The 18,822-nt window shown below is 38.7% G+C and overlaps 1 protein-coding gene across 10 annotated transcripts in view; it reads left to right on the top strand.

The window, feature by feature from the left end:
- Nucleotides 1-18,822, top strand: part of tns1a (tensin 1a) — a 158,025-nt gene that overhangs the window by 120,258 nt on the left and 18,945 nt on the right. For 5 of the 10 annotated variants that reach the window (XM_036128465.1, XM_036128461.1, XM_036128464.1 and 2 more), the window contains 4 exons: nucleotides 5,618-7,288; nucleotides 10,366-10,446; nucleotides 10,740-10,903; nucleotides 14,890-14,971. In XM_036128465.1, the coding sequence (XP_035984358.1) occupies nucleotides 5,618-7,288; nucleotides 10,366-10,446; nucleotides 10,740-10,903; nucleotides 14,890-14,971 (1,998 nt within the window). The remainder of the gene's footprint in view (nucleotides 1-5,617; nucleotides 7,289-10,365; nucleotides 10,447-10,739; nucleotides 10,904-14,889; nucleotides 14,972-18,822) is intronic. The other 5 variants (XM_036128467.1, XM_036128463.1, XM_036128466.1 and 2 more) reach the window with 3 other exon arrangements.

The raw sequence follows: 18,822 nt of genomic DNA, 5'->3' as shown, positions 1-18,822 counted from the left end.
CCTGAAACTACACTACAGTACACATATATTGATGAACGTGATTAACCTCTAAAAGCATTACAAAAACACTTTAGTTTCATTTTATCTTATTTACCAGTGATTTTGTCAATTTCCTAACATTTTCCAGTGGGATCGTTGCATTGCAAGAAAATATGAAACTATGGCAAGGCTTCTAACACAAAACACTTTCAGTGGCCTGTGTAAAATGAAGGTGAAAGGGTTAAAGTGCTTAAATTATGTCTAAATTTAGACACAAATTCAAGGGTCCAAATCAGAGCTGCATACAGTCAAAACAATGAGTCATGTCTAAATGAAGTCTATGTATAGACTGTATTGCTCAATGGGAAACTATAGCTGTCAGGCAAAACTTGTGGAGTTAAATGTACAGTTTAAAGTACGAATGAAATCAGTTGTTTTAAATTGCTCTCAGGTATACATAGGCAAATTTACCCGAGGTTGTCATTTTTGACCTTCAAATATAAAATGTTTGGTTTAAAATTTAATTTCAGATTGTGTTTAAAGAATCAAATTTGTACCTGAAGGCAGCTCTGATTTTGGATGTAACCTGTATTTTTATTATTTTTTTTCAAATTGGTGTTGAGATACTATACCTAAAGTGGGCAACAGATGTATGTTTCTTCGAGGTAAATTTGGTTCTTCAAAGCCTCCAGAAAGCTGTGGACAACAGCGCGCCATGTAGGTAGACAGCTGACAAATGCAGTGTGATGTTATGACCAGTGACCGTTGTAAGTGAAAGAAGAATGAACGGATGGACCGACGCATTGTGAAAAGAAATCCCTTCACTCAGGGGCCAGCAAGACCTACAAGGGCAAAATTATGAGATCCACCTCTGTTGGATCTCATAATTTTCTCGACTCCACAGCATTGTTGCTATTAAAAGAAAGAAGTGGTGTGAAAATTACTAACAGACAGTCAGACAGATAAGGTTTTATGACAGCCACTTAGGTGACAGACAGACAGACAGACAGACGGACGGGTGGATGGGTGACATCATCCTGAGAGGAATCTCAGAGACGGACTTGGACATAGTTGCGTCACGTCACCTCATACCCTGACAGCTGGACTGTGACAGATATGCCGGGAGGCAGACAAGACATATATAAAACCGCAAAAGTTGTCCTTGTGCCAGTCACTGATATAGCAACCAAGACAGCTTTTTCACCAATGGGCTGTCATCTCATCTGCCACAGGAATGCTTCTCTTTCTTGCTCGGCCAATAAAAATGAAGATTGAGAGATTATTGGTCATTTTTTTGCAGATCCTTCTTTTAGGTTTAAGTCAGATCAGCAACATCAGTTTAAGCATCACATTTAAATCAGTCATCTGGAATATTTCTCAGAAACTCAAAATTTGAAGCCCACCCCATGTTCCTGTGCTGGTGTGTCACAGTTGTATGAAAGCTGTCACAGTGAATGTAATATCCTGCTGCGAGATATTCAGACGTTCCCAGACAGTGTCTCCATGTGTATTTGTTGGTGAACAGTTTGCTGCAAACTGCTGCAAGATATTAAATATGACATTAAGAATTAAAAATTTATTATTTTTAATTCTTATTTTTTTTTTTGTAGGATAAAGTTTTTCCCAAGAGAGCAATGGGAGAAAATACATTTATTTTGGACCTTCAGTATTAGTATGACCAAAACAGAAAAAGTAATTATTTTAATATCTCTAAAGTAATCAATGATTTGAGAATCCATTTCTCTTCCTTATTAAAGTTTGATCTTAAATTGTTTCTGGATCAATTTTTAGAGATCTTTGCAGAACCACTGATATTATGGATATTATGTGGGTGTTCGGATATTTTATTAGCATGCATGCAAACATGAAATCAAAAACCGCATCCAATAAAATAAGTATAGCTTATTTACCTAGCTGGGATTTAGATCTACCACGTGGGCCCATTTTATCTCAGCAAAAATGTTACATGTGTTTATTTTTTTATATGCATCTGTCTTCCTGTAAAGGCACTTTTGGCCTAAGTGTATCAAAAATCTTAAAGTTACCAGTCTTTAAAAAACTTTGAGGTATCAGTAGAACATGGCCTGTTTGCTATAAAACATTGACTACTAATGTTAAAACAATTTTTTAATGGCCCCTCAGGTTATGAAAAACACACTTATGCAACCACGTTGGGAGTTTGTGAACATGTCACAGTATGATAAATAACTATTGCACAAGAAAGGAAAGCACCTGTCACATGAAAGAATGTAGAATCACACAGGTGTGTGTGTGTGTGTGTGTGTGTGTGTGTGTACTTGCAGCTGAGTGAGAAAATGTTTTGCACACTTTACTTGTAAAGTAAGGACTTTGATATAAAGTGAAGAGACTTTTTGTCACTTTTTTGGGAAGCTAGTGGTTGGGTGTCAATTAGGTCAATCAGGTTTAGGGTTAGGATTAGATATATACTGGTTAGTTGGGGTTAAGCCATAGCAAGACTTGAAAATGAATGGAAGTCAAGGCACGGTCCTCACTATGTACTTTAAATACTGATGGGTGTGTGTGAGAATGAAAAATGTCTTAATTTGAACTCAACTGGCTTGAATTGTTCTGAATTTTAAATGAACACTGGTACATGTAGCGCTGTCCTCTGAAACACAAAGATGTTGTAGATGTTACACTCATTCACTATAAAGGGAAACATGTATTGCTGGCAGAGCTTCTGTGAGTCAACTGATCTAATTTGAGCTGGGAAGCAGCTATGTACTGACAGCAGAGGAAAGGTATTTGTCCTATCCTAATGGTTGTTTGCCGCTTGTTTATGTCATTCATGATCTTGATCATTACATAAAATAGGTGGCAGGAGTGCTTTCAGGATTTAATGCCACATTTAAAAATGTTTTGGAAACTATAGGTTTCTGTTCAAATAGCTCATCCCTTTGATTCCTACCAAACAAAACTATTCAAATTAGAGATTTTGGTATAATGCAGACATCTAAAAGTGGCCAGCAGCTGCAGCTAAGAAATTTCTAGAAAAGTAAATAAATATTTTTAATTGTTATTTAATTTGTTCACTAATAACATTATGTTTCTCAGTTCATAATAAAACACTGAGTAACTTGACTGCACCAGTTGAATACGATCTGAGCCTTGCCTTAAGTGTAAATAAGTTCAGCATGAATTTACCCAAATAATGTCAACTGCATCAATTTCAGTTTGACTGAACTAAACTGAGGTAAATTCATCCCAAGATAGTCAAAGCAACCTGGAGTTTCTTTATTGCCAGAATATTCTCACCAAAAATATTTATACCAGTGTAGCTCTATTGGTTAAATGATGTGTCTATTGACCCTAAAGATCAGCCATTCAAAAACAAACAAAAAAAACAGACAGCAACGGCACCAACAGCAAGCATATGGAACAAAACATATGTATTATCTGATTGAATTTGACTTTGGAAAGTGCTTTGAGATGACATGTATCATGAATTGGAACTATATATTTAAAATTGAATTGAAGTTGAATTGAACGTTTCGTACTTATGGAGAGAACTACAGGTCAACACAGCTACTGTATTATGAGTGCATGTGTGTGCATTAACCAGCAAAATATGTGGTGTAGGCATGGATTGTGTTTAGTAATAGGTGTAGAAAGCCACCATCATCCCCCTCCAGGGATCAGAACCAAGCAGAGAGGTTCCCAAAACCCAGGAAACAAGCAGTCCCAGAGGGGGCACAGAGGCCAGGCGGCCTAAAACAGGGACTCCATGCATCCACCCAGAGGGCAGCAGAAGAGAGCCTGGGCACAGGCCCCCCAGGAACCAGGGGCGATGGCCTACAAACCAAGCCAGGCCCTCTCTAATCCCACCCCCACCCCATATAACTATATATACATTTATTTTATAACACAATGTAGAGATTTTATCATGCTTAAGGCTAAATTGATAAACAAACTAAGCTTTTCAGAGGAGATAAACCAGATAAATAACGACAGCTTCTTACCCTTTTTTACTTTAATTTTGAAAATATATAGCTATCAGGGAAAATAATCAATAGGATTTCACTGCACCAATTCTACTTAACAGATTAGCACACTGCAATTTAGTGAATTTCTTTTCCCATCTGTCTCTCTTTAGACTGAGCTCTTAAAGCTTAAAAGCTATTAAAGCTCTTTTTACAAGCAAGAACAAGGACATGGCCTCTTCTGCTAAAGGTCAGAATGAGCTGGAGACAGTCAGACTAAGAAGTCAACTAATGGGAAATAGTTCTTATACCTAAATTGTACAAAGTATCAAACTTCAATTTCCATATATTGGAGGTAAAGAAAAAAGGCAAGTGCCAAATTAATTAGCTTTTATTGACATGTGGTAAAGGGAACCCCCAATGGCGCTGGTGTGGGAGTTGTAGTTTGTCCATACCAGCATATCTCTCTGGACAGCTGGGTATTGCTGGATGTGGTTACGATGTTGGAGTCCCCTCCCCTTCTGCCGAGAACAGTAAGAAATCATCAGCAAGTGCCAGCTCACCCCTCTTGGCAGCTTCAGAGAGTCCCACCTCTCTCTTGGAGAGCACATGTTAGATGTTGGTAGGAAGTGACTCAGAAAGAACGGAGAGAGAATGTACCATAACCGAATAGACTAATGTTCAGTCTGCTTCAAGATGAGGACATTTTTAAAACATATTTATTATACAGTGACCTACAAGTTCACTTAGTACAGGTAAGACGGATGTTTCTATTGAATTTATTACTATGAGGAATCATTATTGCAATTTATATATGCTATAATCCAAATTTAGTTCTTTTTATGATGAAGATTCTTTGTTCTGGTTTTTATTAGTGCATAATGTGGTGAACCAAATCTTACTATTCCAAAGAAAATGTAATTGAATCCAACATTTACTACTTATATAATGAGTTAACATTTAAAGCAACCATAGGAACATTTATTGCCTACTTTCATGCCCTCTCATTCTTTTTGCTGCACCAGAGGGTTTGTTGTTGACATGGGTTTTGAAATAACTGCAGTCAGAGTGATCCACCATCTGGCCTCGGTGGAGTCGCTCAATCATATGGGGTAACATCCCATATATGAGCCAGTCAATGTCATACATATTGTCTGTGTCACTTTGAAAATGCATCCTGGAAAAAGGAAGCCACTGTTGGTTTTATACTTAATTATAGGAATAGGGTTTCTGATGTTACCACTAAAATAGAATGTATTTAATCTGAATTTTATTTTCTGAAGTAAAAGCTAGCTCAATACATATCTGTTAGCATGTATTTTAGCAACCAGAAATCAACCTAAAAATTATTCCTTCTCCTCTCCAAGTCTATTTGTAGACATTCAATCTGAAACTGTATAAATTGTTTCCATTTGTAGGGCAGGACTCTTACTGTTTCATGTTGGCCTCTATGGGTGGTGTTGACACAACATGACAAGAGATTTACCCTTACGAATTGGCTATTAATAGTGCTAAAGGGGTTGTGTTGCTAGTAGAGAGAATGCATGCAGAACCTTTGGTTTGTAAAAGTGGGATACAAAGGGGGGGTAACTATGCTTCTGGTATGAACAATTGTAACACCTCATGTATATGGCTGTAGTTGTTGTCGTTGACATCTACTTTATGTATGATTAAATCTTATGTATTGGTTCTTTCAGATGTTGGTCATACTCAAGGTCCACTTGATGGAAGTCTTTATGCCCGGGTCCGAAAGAAAGACTCTTTGGAGGGAGTTGTTACCATCAATGGCCTTCCAGTCCGTGAAAACCCCTTGACAAATACAGAGAGTTCATTGCAGCAATCTAACCATCATCTTCAAAAGACTGAGCAGTCCCTTCCTGTGGCAGGACACACTTCCCTCCCTGCTGTAGATCATACACTTTCTGTGAGCAGTGACTCAGGCAACTCTACCGCATCTGTCAAGACTGATCGCACTGATGAGCACAGCCATTCCCTGCACACAGCTGCAGGTCACAACAACCCAACAACAGCCCACCCAACACTTAGCCCACATGAGAAACGAGAATTAAACCAGCTTTTAAGCGGCCTTGAGCCACCAAATCAGCGACAGGCTTATCTGTCCACATCTACCAGTCCAGGGGGAGGGGTTCGCCACCTTGTTCCAGCACAGGTGCATGTCAACGGGGCCCATACCAGGCTTCTTGGGGCACCATCAACAGAGGAGCGTGAAACCGATATCCTTGATGACGAGCTTCCTAATAGCCAAGAGGGCAATAGTGTGGATAGTTTGGGTACCCTCTCATCATTAGAGGGTCAGGCAACACCAGCTAGCCTCTACTACCAATCACAAACACCAGTTAGTGGCCAGAACGACGGCCTATATCTTGAGAGAAACGTTCTTGGGGAACAGCTGAACGAAATGCCTGTGCATGGAGTGCGAACTCCTACAGCAATGCAGGAAAGGTCCGTAGACTCACCTTCACCCCAGGGGGGATACAACAACTACCAAAATGGAGGAGGGATGTACCGTTCCCAGTCCTTCGGTAATCAGCCACCCAGTAGCCCTGAGACCAACCCTAAAATAATGCCCAAGGCCCCTGAGAGGAGCACCAGCAGTCGAGAAGCAGTTCAAAGAGGTCTTAACCACTGGCACCAGCATAGTCTTCCAGATGATCCCTTTGGGCCTCCTCCTCAGTCGACCCACAGCCTGCCTCATTTCCCAACCTCAGCCTCACAGCGAGACATTGAGCAGTCCATAGAAGCACTAAACATGCTGATGCTTGATTTAGATCCAATTAACTCACACATGTCTAAGTCGCACAGTGCACCTCCTGGAGATAACACCCTCAGTTCATCCCAAATACCCTTTTCCCAGACCCTGGCTAGGCCATCCTACCAAGGGGATTCTGCCATCCATGGCTACAACTCTGGATCAGTGAACAATACCTATCATCAGCCACTACGGACAGCTGGGAGGGTTCCAGTGCCAAACCAGAGTCCTGTCACAGAGTCTCCAACATGCTCCCCCCAAAGGTCCAATTCTAGCTACCAATACCAGAACACCACCCCAACACACACTCCTGAGCCCTACCTCCACACATGTCAAGCAACCCACCACTACCCCATTGATACTTCTGCTAATCTTAGCCAGCAGTCTCCCCAGAAACTGACAAACTCAACAAGCAGAGTTTCACACTCCCCAGACTCACATGGGCAATCTCCTTACCAAGGATACAGCACCTCTTCTTCACCTCTTCCTGCCCTCACACCCCAACCCAAGGATTTGTCTTCTTCTCCCTTGCCAAGAGAGCAAGATGCAGAGGAAGAGACTCTAAATTTGGAAGGCCTGGTTGCTCACCGTATTGCTGGTAAGATTTGCAAGTTTTATGTCATTTGTAAGTGTGCCTTCATGGGTTCAAACAGAAGTCATTGCAAGCAAAGCTTGGAGTAACAGAGAGAAATTTTAATACAAGAAAGCAAGATTGATGCCCCTTAAAACAGATTATTGCCATATTAAGCAATTCAACTTCAAACGTTTCAGACCAACAAAAACAAACAGTACTGTAACTTTTAACCCTTTAGAGGTACTTATGGGACCTTTTCGAGTTTTTCACTATTTTATCAACTGAAAAGTTGATACAGAAAAACTAAAATACTCAGGTTGTGTGTTCTATCAGTTTATCTTAACAGCTGAGATGAAAAATAATGATAAATGAGGAAATTTGAGGAAGCTAATGCTAGCTGCTAACTGCTAACAAACAGCAGTCAATCAGTCTGTACCCAAAGTCGCTGGTAATGAGCGGACTTAGCAACACTGCTGGAAGCTCCAAACACAGTACTGAACGTTTCTGGAGGTAACTTTTCCCCTTTATCATCATCCTTTAACAAACATGAAATAAATCATGATGTCTAGCTTTACTTATAGTTATAAGATCTAAAGGGGGGGGGGGTGGTGGCCTAGTGGTTAGAGCACAGAGCTTCGGTCCCAGAGGTTCTGAGTTCAACTCCTACAAGCTGCCATTCTGGGTCCCTGAGCAAGACCCTTAACCCCCAGGTGCCACACAGTGGCAGCCCACTGCTCCCCAAGGGGATGGGTTAAGATGCAGAAGTGAATTTCTCCATTGTGAGATCAATAAAGTTCAATTATTATTATTAAGATCATATATTTATACATTTATTCTGCACTATTTGAGAAAAGCACAAATAAAGATCGGCTTCATTATTGTTATGTAGAAGAAACAAGTTTTTTCTATTTTATGTCCCTCAAAGTTTTCCATAGAGCAACCACGCAGTGTTTTGTAGGACATTTGAAAAAACAAAGGGCCCCGCTGGCCCATGCAGCGACCCAGAAGCCCAGCTACCAGTCCCGTCTCCTTCCACCTCATGCGGTGCCAGTGACAAATCCAGAAAGTTTGATTACAATACTAATTACAGGGATTAGTCACACCGCGGCACATTGTTTACAGAAAAAAAATGCTTATACCAGGGTCCCTGTATATGAGCAATGGGAGCCGACAATGGGACCCGACCGCATTATAACAAGAAGGTAAGACTAAAACAGCACCGCTTTACAATTTCTTTGTTGGCGCCATGACGGTGACATAAATGGTGGATGAAGATCTTGTTGTTAACATTGTCATACTTACAGTTATCGAAACCCAATCAAATAGACGATGACCGGTCTGCAAACAATTCATTTTGAATGATAATGCAACGAACAAAAAGTTAGACATGTGATTATTTTTTTGTATTATCGCAACTCTGACTACCACTGAAGATTCGTCACTACATCAATATATATGAATTTATATAAATTGGAATATAATTGAAAAATACATTTATTTCAGTAATTATTTTGAAGAAAATGTATAAAATATACAGATTCACTACAAATTTGATGTGTTTCAAATGTTTATTTCTGTTCATTTGGATGAAGATAGTATTTTGATGAAACAACTAAAGAAAACCCAAAAAATTAGAACATTATATAATAGCCGTTAAAAAGAATTCTTATCATAAAATTATCTGCTTATCTAAAAGTATTTGCACAAACTGAACCCTGTATGCACTCAATACCTAATACGGACTGTTTCTTCATGAATTACTGCATCAGTGCAGTGTGGCATGGCAGCAATTAGGTCTACTAAGACATTTGGCAGCCCAAGGTTGCTTCAATAGCTGCCTTCTGCTTGTTTGCATTGTTGTCTCTGGTTTGTCATTTAACAGGTTAGACTAATGTGACACAGTCAATATGGTCATTAAATTGTGAGCAGGTGTCAAACCTTGCTGATACCCCAAATCATAGCTAATTCTGGAAAATTTGCGGTTCTCTCTGATGCTTGAGCACCGTAGGCCACCTCTGTTTTTCCTACCACTAAACCTACTAGTAATATGCCTGGATAAAGCATGCTTTGAATATTAAGCTTCGTATATTTTTCTTTATCAACACCTTTTTAAATGACTGTAAAATAATCAAGTCTTTTGATAAACAGAATTTTGGGTTTTTTATTTAGCATTAAGGCATACTAATCAGAATGAACAGAAATAAGCACATATCTCTTTGTGTTTTCTTTTTAAGATGGATTACTGAAATAAATAAGCCTTTGTATGATATCGTAAAAGATGGAGATGGAGGTCTGCTAGGAACCACAAACTGAGTCTGCTTCACTCATTTTACAGACCAGGATTATGTCGGACGAAGTGGGGATAAAAACACATTAGAGTGTTTTCTTCCAGATTAAGACAAGTAAAGTAATAGGTAAGAGCTACAGTGTAAGTGAGGTCCTTATAATGTACATACATTGATGTTATGGTTTATATTCAACTATAAGTATGAGCCCTTCTAGAGTCAGATTTGTTTTTTCTTAATGTTTACCAATAAAAAGGAAGATATTCACAAAAAACACGTTTTAGGAAGACGGCAGAATTCTAGCTTATGTCATAGAAATGATACAAATGGTACCTGATTGCTTCTAAAATGCTGACAGAGGCTGTAGCAGAACGTGAGCAGTGCAGCTTTCAGCAGTTTGTGTTACAGATTCATGGTGGGGTGCAGTGCTGGAGAACTGACCTGGACTCGTAAAATTAGCTCTGCAGCTGAAACGAAGTAGAGCTGGTGACAGCAGAGATGGGAAGGAGAATAAGAATAGCCAAGCATGCAGGAGCTTCCATGCATTATCTGCATTCAAAATGCACTTTCACCTAAGTAAGCTCTCTGGTGTCTCCTAGTGGATCAAAAGTTTAAATACACATCATCTCTCATAGTTCTGAGATCATTTCTATATTTTGATTCCTTTTCTGTCTTTTCCTCCTGTTTTTTGTTTATTTAATCTCTGTGGAAAACCTTTTGTTTTATTGCCTCCTTCCCTGCACCTTTTTTTCACCCCCTCCTCCTTCTCCACCTACTGCTTCCCCTCCATCACCTGAATATCCTCCCCTGGAGCAGAATACAACGCTCGTATTCGGGGCATCAGTGAAAGCATGACATCCCAACAATCTGACCGCCATCGCTCCTATTCCTTCTCTGGTTTGTCCATTTTCCCTCACTTTTAATTTTCTCATTTAGTTAACCTTTTTTCCCTGCCTCCCATTAACTTTTTTTCTACATCCCAATCATATAGTTTTACTTTCTACACCCTGCAGTGTCTTCTTTTTACCCAGTAAGATTCTAAAAAGTAAATCACGCTTGGCTCCACCAGCTTTAGGTGTGAGTGTTTGTGCATATGTGTTTGCTTGTGGTATAGCTTGCTGTAAAATGTTCCACAGGCTTTAATGGAAAGCACATGCTGAGTTCTGCAGTAAACATTTCGGGGGTTTCAGGTGTTCGCTCTAGAGGAATGACCCCGGAGGTGACGCAGGAGACAGGCAGGCGCCGGACAACAAGCGAGGGGCACTACCAGAGTGGCCATGATAATGTTTCTGCTTCCCACTCGCCGGACTTCGCCAACAATCTGGCTCTGAACCCGGGAGGAAGGCCCAAAGAGGTAAAGTCAAACACCTAAATAGTTGAATACTTAGTTCCCAGCAGGAACCGGTGCATGCTCTTTTAACGACACTGGATCAAATAAAATACAGCAATACTTAGTACAAGAGAAGTTGACTATTTGTAAAATAAGCTTTTGCTCTTCATGCACTGTGAGCAGTGATTTAAAAAAAAAAAATTATGTCCACTCTAGTTCTTTCACACCAAACTCGCTCATACATCTTTATGGATCTTCCTTTCGACCTTGCTTTGGGGTCTGGAGCAGAAAGTCTTCTGAAGTACTTCCAATTTCTCTAAAGGTACTCTAAAAGTACTTTTGTCTTCACTTGTATCTCCCAAATTATCTTCAGATACTTGCAACTGCCAAACTCAGAGCCATGCTTTGGATTTGGCATTATAGGTCACTTCAGAGAACATCGCTCCACTCCTTTAGAGACCTGTGCCGGTGTGCTTTACACGACTGCGTCCAAAACTTTGCATTGCACTCGTGATGCAATGTTTTTTATGCAGTTCCTTGACTATGTAAACCAGTTCCATGAAGATCTATGTGCACTGTTTGGATGCAGATATAAAGGCCAGGTTTGAAGACCTGCTATTGACTGTGTAAACCAGGGGTGTCAAACTCATTTTGGTTGAGGGGCCGCATACAGCTTAATCTGATCTCAAGAGGGCCACACGAGTTAACTCATTGCGAGATTAAATAGAACTAATAAATGTGGACTTGTTGTTTATTTTTATATTAAATTAATTTCACTTTTACACAATATATTATGAATAACCTGAGCGTTTTAAAGAAAAGTATGTGCAATTTCAACAACACTTTAACTCAGTTAAACATTTACTTGTGCAATATGCATAAGAACTGATCACAGTGATTGTACAATGTTGAAAAACATTTATTCACATTTACATCTATTCACATTTTTGGAACTTAAAAACGCTGTCCTGCATGACAAAATACATCAAACAAATAAAAATTAAGAAATGATTTAAATTTAATCTGCTAATTAAAACACATTAAAGCGCCCCTCGTGGACAATGTAGGAACTGCGGATTTTCAATTAAACGGAGTACATGTTCTTTTTCAATAATTGTTTTATCATTCTCTTCCTTTTATCTCCTCTTTCTTTCACCTTTTGTTTTTTTTCTTATTCTTCTTCTTCATTTCCTCTTGTAGTGTCCATATCATTTGAGATATTTCCCGCATGAATCATAATAAAACTATTCAAATTCATAAATCAAGCAGAGCACTATGGCAAAAGCAGTACTGCTCCACTTGTGAAAGTCAATTCTAATGAGCTCTTTTTGGCATTAAGACAACAATTCTTATTGCCACATTGCCAGACAGGACACTGGGAAAAAAAAAAAAAAAAAAAAAAAATATATATATATATATATTTTTTTTTTTTTAATAATGCTAATGCATTTAGCCACCGGGCCGGACTAAACTGTTCGGCGGGCCGGATTCGGCCCGCGGGCTGTATGTTTGACACGCCTGGTGTAAACTATGCATTTGTGACCTCTGACTCTATTCTGACTTCATTTGGCCAATATTGTTTCCCCTGTTGCCAATCATTTTCATCTTGTTATGATACCACTACAGGCTAGTTCACACGGCAGGGCAAGGCAATCCAACATGTTGAATATCCCCGTTCTACCAGATCACTCTTAACACACCACACACGGCAGGAATATTTCTACAGATTATTTTAAGAGCCACCTTAATAGTCGGGGCCTGTCGTACGGGGGAGAGCAGGGCTAATTATCCTGCAGTGTGAACCAGTCTTAACAGTTGACTTTAGTAGCAAGGAAATCTTATGGAAACCCCTTTTTCCATGGAAGTGACCGTAACGCCTGGATTCAGCAATCTGAAGGGGCAACACAATACTTTTGGCAATACGAGCTGTGTCTTCTAAAATGTTTATTATTTAGAGCATTTCTGTAAGTTACATAAAAATTCTTCTGCATTATAGTCTGTATATTTCTCCAATTTTTATTCATGATTATTCAATATATTTCTTAATCATTTATTTATCCTTAATAAATTTATGTTACTAGAGCTTTGATCTGTCAAGCTGCTGAAACTATTTAATTTCTGACTATGGGAGAAATAAAGTTTATCTTGTCTACATATTACTAATTGCATGTTTGTTAAATAAGTTTATGTGTTCATTTCCTTTACTGTTTAAGTAGTGGATCAGCAAATGAGCTCGCTCTGTTTCCACCATCTTCCCTGCTGAAGCTTGCAAAATGTCCTCCTCACTACTCCTAACATTTTTATTTTCATTTTAGGAGTTATCTTAAGGGCCTGGGTGCTTTGTGAATAACTTTTATATCACTGAGGTATACCCTCAGGCAAATCTTAGAATTCTTACAATTCTAAGATTTTTTTTTTTCTTCTTCTTTGTTTTCCATTTTCACGGCTTGAAAACTTAACTTATATGTTGACATAGTAGCTAGGTGACAGAAGTTAAGGGGCTGAAGTAAGGGACAGGAACAACTGATGAAGGCTAAACCATCCAATCTCACAGCCATTTCAGTTTAGTCTTTGCGTCTTGGCAGCCTCTGAATTTGGACACAGCTAGCATGTACACTTCATAAAAGTCACTTTATTGAACTCGCTTCACTTACTGGTACTCCTCACTGAGCTATATAATACACTGGAGTGCTGATTTTGCCGAACAACTGAAGTCACTGGCCGCCATCTTGCTACTCCCTACTCTCACAGAATCCCATAGGATTTGTTTGCAACAACAAGCAGTTTTCTGGCTGTGTGAAAACGTTTCACAGGTAATTCTACAGTCAGTGGATGTGCTAACACTATCAACTACTAGGAAATTAGGTGCTGAAATATTTTACGTTATTCATATTAAATATATGTATATGTATATATAAGTATGTGTATATGTATATATGTATACATATGTATACACGTATGTAAATATATGTTTTTGTATATTGTTATTTATATATTTATAAATGTTAAACATATATATTTAAATGAATAAAATGCAAAATATTTCAGCACATGACTTTCTCAGTACTTGATATTTTTAGAACATAACATAAAAGTATATGGCATTTGACATTTTAAAAGTTTTAAGCTCCCCCTGAACATGAGAAAATCCTCGTTATTCGATGCTGTAGCGCACATATTCCCTAGTTACTGAGGAAAATAGGGAGTACCAATATGGCGGCTGGTGGCTTCAAAGTGAATCGTTCAAACAGACGGTGATTAGCACTCCAGTGTATTTTATAGCTCAGTGGTACCCCTTCATTCACTGCCACCTACAGGCCACCAGGTGTAAGTTAACAAAACAATTCGTCAAATACCCATTTTGGTATGCCCTTTGCTTATGGCTATGAACAACATTATTGTTTACTGTTAGTGGGAACTGAAAAGGGATTTTAAATGAGGGCTTTGACATGAGCATGTAGATTACGAGCTGAAATTTTTGAGAAAATGCCTGTTTATTTTCCAATAAACTGAACAATATAGGACAATATCTGGGATTTTTTTTTTTTTACAAACAAATTAATAAATTATTTTTAATAGTTTAATAGAAGTGGATCGAAAAAAATTAAAAAATAATTTTTGCAACAACTCATGCATGAAAGACTTGAAAACAAACAAAAAAATAATTAAAAAAAAGTTAAAAACATAAATAAACCTTTGTCTACTGGCATATTTCTATAGGAAGAGCTCCTTTCCAGGTCAGTCCACAACTAGTTTTGCCTTCATCCTGCAATCACTGTGATAAATGTTACTATTCAATATTAATAGTTTTGTTTTCTGCAAGAAATGGTTTGAATAAATAGAAAAAAAATGAAAATCAATTTAGAGAAATGGCTGAATGGGTTAAACAAAAATAAGTCTGGATGTTCCTCCTTCCATTTTTTTCTGATTACAGTAAATTTACTGATGTTTGATCAAAAAACTGTGGAGGTTTCCTAATTGAAGCTGACAAAACTTTTTTTTTTCTCCAGGGTCCTATGCACAGTTACCGGGAAGCATTTGAGGGTGATGAGTCTGGACGGAATTGCAACAGTCCTGCTTTTGAAGGTAGTGGTAAGAATTCCATTGTCACTCTTGAAATAAGGATTCTAAACTTAATTGTACTGGATTCCTCTTTATTTCATCTTTACAAGTTGAAAATGCATAAATAAGCTAACATAGGAAAAAATACAGCTGGCGGTCATGTTACATAATAAACAACATCCATTAAAATCTTGTGTTGCAAGGAAGATCAGATCAACATTTAAACTAATATTCTTTTCTGACTTAAACTAAATTAAAATTTATTCAAACAGCAAAATCCAAATAATCAGAAAGTAAACTATAAACCATAAAGTTTAAATTAAACCTGCACCTTTGACAATAAATTACTAAATTATTGTCCAATTGAGGAAAAGTAGATTTTTAAACAATATCAATAACTTTTTTGTCATTGCAGATTAAATCATACAAATCTATTTTCTGACAAAGACACAAATGTCAAACAAATCTCATCTAGAAATAAATCAATAAATATTAACTTAAAAATCCAGCACTCTATTTATTTATTCATAGAATGAACTTCTGGTCAGTAGCAGATAAAATGCAGTTTATCCTCACAATCATTTACCTCCCACACATTATTATCTGAAGGATTAAACCCAACTCTTGAGCTACTTCCAAATCCAACTGAAGTACCTTCAGGTTCATCTGAATTACTTCCAGGTTCTCCTGAGATACTTTCAGGTTCTTCAGGAATATTTCCAGATTCACTTGAAGTAGCTTCAGATTCATCTGAAGTACTTTCAGATTCTATTGAGGCACTTCTGGATTCCCTAGAAGTACTTTGAGATTGTCCAGAAGTAGCTCCAGATACACCTGAATTACCCCGAGATTGTCCAAAGTTATGTCCAGAGTTTCCAGGCCCCTTTTCAGATCCAGCTGAATTATCTGCTGCTCCACCTGTAGTACCTCCAGATACTCCTGAGTTCTGCCCAGATTCATCTGAAGTACTTTCAGATTCTATTGAGGCACTTCTGGATTCGCTAGAAGTACTTTGAGATTGTCCAGAAGTAGCTCCCGATACACCTGAATTACCCCGAGATTGTCCAAAGTTATGTCCAGAGTTTCCAGAGCTTGTTTCAGATCCAGCTGAATTATCTGCTGCTCCACCTGTAGTACCTCCAGATACTCCTGAGTTCTGCACAGATTCATCTGAAGTACTTTCAGATTCTATTGAGGCACTTTTGGATTCCCTAGAAGTACTTTGAGATTGTCCAGAAGTAGCTCCAGATACACCTGAATTACCCCGAGATTGTCCAAAGTTATGTCCAGAGTTTCCAGAGCTCGTTTCAGATCCAGCTGAATTATCTGCTGCTCCACCTGTAGTACCTCCAGATACTCCTGAGTTCTGCACAGATTCATCTGAAGTACTTTCAGATTCTATTGAGGCACTTTTGGATTCCCTAGAAGTACTTTGAGATTGTCTAGAAGTAGCTCCCGATACACCTGAATTACCCCCAGATTGTCCAAAGTTATGTCCAGAGTTTCCAGAGCTCGTTTCAGATCCAGCTGAATTATCTGCTGCTCCACCTGTAGTACCTCCAGATACTCCTGAGTTCTGCACAGATTCATCTGAAGTACTTTCAGATTCTATTGAGGCACTTTTGGATTCCCTAGAAGTACTTTGAGATTGCCCAGAAGTAGCTCCCGATACACCTGAATTACCCCGAGATTGTCCAAAGTTATGTCCAGAGTTTACAGGCCCCTTTTCAGATCCAGCTGAATTATCTGCTGCTCCACCTGTAGTACCTCCAGATACTCCTGAGTTCTGCCCAGATTCATCTGAAGTAAATTCAGTGGCACCAAAGTAATTAATTATTGGTGTTCCAGATTGGGAACTGGTAGTACGTGCTATGTTACTCATATTCAGTCTGTTCACCGTCAAAGCTGCACACTCCATATTGATTTTAGGACACTGTGGCTTTCCTCCTGAGCCCCAGATCTCATAATCCAGGGACTGGTTGTCCACCCACAGCCACCCATCCCTGGGGAAGAAATGCAGACCGATCCAGACACGTTCCGTGGTGGGAAATTTGCTTAATTCTCTCTGCATGAGCTGCACCTCTGCTTCGGATGCCACACTTGCCAACATATTATGGTGCTCCCTGCAGTAGTTCCAGGCGTCCTCCCAGCTCTTTTTCTCTCTCACAACAACCGGTTTGTAGCAGAAGAAGGGGGCTCTTTTTTGGAAAAAATCGTACATGTTGTCGGGAACAGAGCCACTGCTTGCTTCTGGCGTGTCTGTCGATTCATCCGGAGCTTTAAAGAACCCAGAGACTATTCCACCTCCCCAAAACATCACCTTGTTGCTCACCTCCGTCCCTGTCCAAGTTAGCACACCGTCCCTGCTGACAAGCTTCATCATTTTTACAATGTCCTGTTGGTTGCTGATAGGAGCCAGTCCAGCGTATTCCTGCAGACAGTACTGCTGAGCTTCAGACCAAGTCTTTGCTTCTTTAACATAAGCATACTTGGCAGATACTCCAAATAGACTCAGGAGAAGTAGGCTGCAGGTAAAGAGGTGCTGCATTGTTATACAAATGAACTAGCTCTGTGGAGCAGGGAGGATCTAAGGAGATTTGGAAATGATACCTGCTGCTGTGGTATCCTTATGTAGGGCTATTTGCATTGGGTGGAACTTTTATTCACTGAAGCATTCATCAGTTAGCTGGTGAAATGCTACTGCTAATGTGGACTTCCACACAAACCAAAAGATCTTATAACTTGTGGATTGAGTAAAAAACAGTATCTATATCAGGGGTGTCAAACTCATTTTGGTTTAGGGGCCGCATTCAGCTTAATCTGATCTCAAGAGGGCCACACGAGTTAACTCATTGCAAGATTAAATAGAACTAATAAATGTGGACTTGTTGTTGATTTTTGTATTGAGTTAATTTCACTTTTACACAATATGTTATGAATAACCTCAGCGTTTTTAAGAAAAGTATGTGCAATTTCAACAATACTTTTATTCAGTTAAACATTTATTTGTGCATTATGCATAAGAACTGGTCACAGTGATTATACAATGTTGAAAAACATTTATTCACATTTTTTGGAACTTAAAAACACTGTCCTGCATGACAAAATGCATCCAACAGATAAAAATTAAGAAATGATTTGAATTTTTCCACACCTGAAGCTTAATCTGCTAATTAAAACACAGCGCCCCTCGTGGACAATATAGGAACTGCATATTTTCAATTAAACAAAGTACATGTTTTTTTCAATAATTGTTTTATCATTCTCTTCCTTTTATCTTGTCCACTTGTGAAAGTCAAATCTGATGAGCTCTTTGTGGCATCTTATTGCCACATTGCCAGACAGGACGCTTGGGAATTTTTTTTTTTTTTTTTTTTATAATTATAATGCATTTAGCCACAGGGCCGGACTAAATTGTTCGGCGGGCCGGATCCGGCCCGCGGGCCATATGTTTGACACCCCTGATCTATATGATTAAATCAGGTGCCAAGCAACAAAAAACTTGTCAACTGTTTTCTAAGGTCTTGCACTCTTCTTTTGCCTTCTTTAAAGTATTGAGATGTTTTAAAAAAAAAAAATCTTAAATAATTGAAATAATTTCAAATCAAAATAATTTAACCTTTTATTACAGAAGTTGAACCTCACATTGAAGAAAATTTGAAAATCTAACCATTAATTTGAGCACATTTAGAAGAAAAACAAATGCCACATTCGGACATTATTTCTACTTGTAAAGATGTTTGTTTGCTTAGGTTTTTAGTTAAGTTTTACGTGATGGAACCAAATCAGTTTTTTTTTGGTTTTGCTAGGGTGTATTCACACCAGGAAAGCTCTTAGGTCGGCTCGTTTGGTCCGGAACAACAGTGAACTTTATTATTTTC

The sequence above is a fragment of the Fundulus heteroclitus genome, chromosome 24 (genome assembly GCF_011125445.2).
Source record: "Fundulus heteroclitus isolate FHET01 chromosome 24, MU-UCD_Fhet_4.1, whole genome shotgun sequence".
Lineage (NCBI taxonomy): Eukaryota > Metazoa > Chordata > Actinopteri > Cyprinodontiformes > Fundulidae > Fundulus > Fundulus heteroclitus.
This window is presented reverse-complemented; position numbering and strand designations above follow the sequence as displayed.